The sequence below is a fragment of the Nestor notabilis genome, unplaced genomic scaffold, assembly GCF_000696875.1.
Source record: "Nestor notabilis isolate BGI_N333 unplaced genomic scaffold, ASM69687v1 scaffold19842, whole genome shotgun sequence".
NCBI classification, from domain to species: Eukaryota; Metazoa; Chordata; class Aves; order Psittaciformes; family Psittacidae; genus Nestor; species Nestor notabilis.
In genome coordinates, this window is record NW_009919957.1 from 23,972 (window position 1) to 25,570 (window position 1,599).

General features: G+C 56.9%; 1 protein-coding gene across 1 annotated transcript in view; it reads right to left on the reverse strand.

Annotated features, from left to right (window-relative positions):
* The window catches only part of EPB41L1 (erythrocyte membrane protein band 4.1-like 1), a gene marked incomplete at its 3' end in the record, with an annotated part of 23,160 nt that extends 22,699 nt beyond the window's left edge, over nucleotides 1-461 (reverse strand). Inside the window, exon 1 of the mRNA XM_010010473.1 lies at nucleotides 303-461. Within this exon, the coding sequence (XP_010008775.1) occupies nucleotides 303-461 (159 nt within the window). The remainder of the gene's footprint in view (nucleotides 1-302) is intronic.
* Between the last annotated feature and the right edge of the window lie 1,138 nt (nucleotides 462-1,599).

Sequence of the window (1,599 nt, forward strand, 5' to 3'; positions counted from 1 at the left end):
CCCCCCCCCCCCCTGCCATGGGCAGGGACACCTCACCCTAGACCATGTCACCAAGGGTCTGTCCAGCCTGGTCTTGAACACTGCCAGGGATGAAGCATTTACCACTTCTTTCAGTAGTGTTCCAGCACCTCACCACCCTCACAGTGAAGAACTTCTTCCTTATATCTAACCTGCATCTGCCCTGTTTAAGTTTTAACCCATTTCCCCTTGTCCTATTGCTACAGTCCCTGATGAAGGGTCCCTTCCTCTGCTGTGCCCTCCTCTCTGCTGCATCTAACAGCACCCATCTGTCATCCACTCACCAGCTCTGTACTTCGGGCATCAGACTGTGCTCCAGGCTTCTCATTGACCTCGGTGTCCCGGCCGGTGGGGTTGGTGGCTGCGGCTGGCTCCAGCTGCTGCTGCGGAGCCTCCTCCTGTGCGTTCCTCACTTCCGAACCAGGACCCGTCTCCGTCGTCATGGCCACTGGTCACCCTGCTCTGCCATTACCACCACCCACAAGGGAAGACAGGAGGTGTCACCCAGGTGCATGGGGATGGAGGATGCTGCCAGGCAGCCAGCAGCCTGGGACGACCCAGATGTAATGGGACCTGCCCATCTCTGCCCTGCTGCCTGCACGCATAGATCCGTTGTGAACACCCAGCTCCCTGTCCCTGCCAGGAGGTGGCTCTGCAAAGGGTGGTGGCAGGATTTCACAGGATTCACATGCTGAGATCCAAATGGAAGTGGCTGGGAGTGATCCCATGATCATTCATGAATGAGCTGGAAGAGATGAGCTAGTGGTGTCGGGATGGACACCCACCGTGCTCAGGGCACAGGGCTCATGCCCCATCCCTGCACTCACAGCCAGGAGTGGGGCTGGCCATAACCCCCTACTCCCCACAGCCCTCGGGCTTTCAGTACCTTCACTAGTATTTTTTACGAGCAGAAGGGTTTATTCTGGAAGGAAAACCCAAGCTAAGTCAGGTTAAAGGCTGCACCACACAGGAAATTGCAAACATGGACTTCTCCATATACTGCAGTCGGGATGGCTGCTGTTTTCCCCCTCTGGAGTTCCCAGCAGCAGCAGCACGCTGGGTTCCCACGGCTGGCATGGCCAGAGCCTGCACAGTGGTGGGACAAAACTTGTCTGTCCCGTGAAAGATGCAAAACCAAACCCAGGGCCAGGAACAGGAGAGATGAAAGCACTTCCCGTGCTGGGGTGCTGAGGAACACGGTTTTGCAACCATTACGGCTTTTAAACCTTTATGCAAATACAGCACAGGGCAAACGTTCCTGGGATGATCCACACATACACAGGACATGGAGCACCCTTTGTGACCATCACTCATCTGCCACTCGAGCTGCTCAGGCCCCACCAGCTCCCCATCCAGCTTGTCCCACACCAGTATCCCCAAGTCCTTTTCCTCAGGGCTGCTTTCATCCCACACAGCCCCCAGTCTGTGCTGGTGCTGGGGACTGCCCCGACCCATGTGCAGGACCTTGCACTTGGCCTGGTTAAACTTCGTGATGTTCACCTGGGTCCACTTCTCCAGCCTGCCAAGGTCCCTCTGGGTAACATCCCACCCCTGTGGCGCATCGGCTCCACCGCTCAGCTC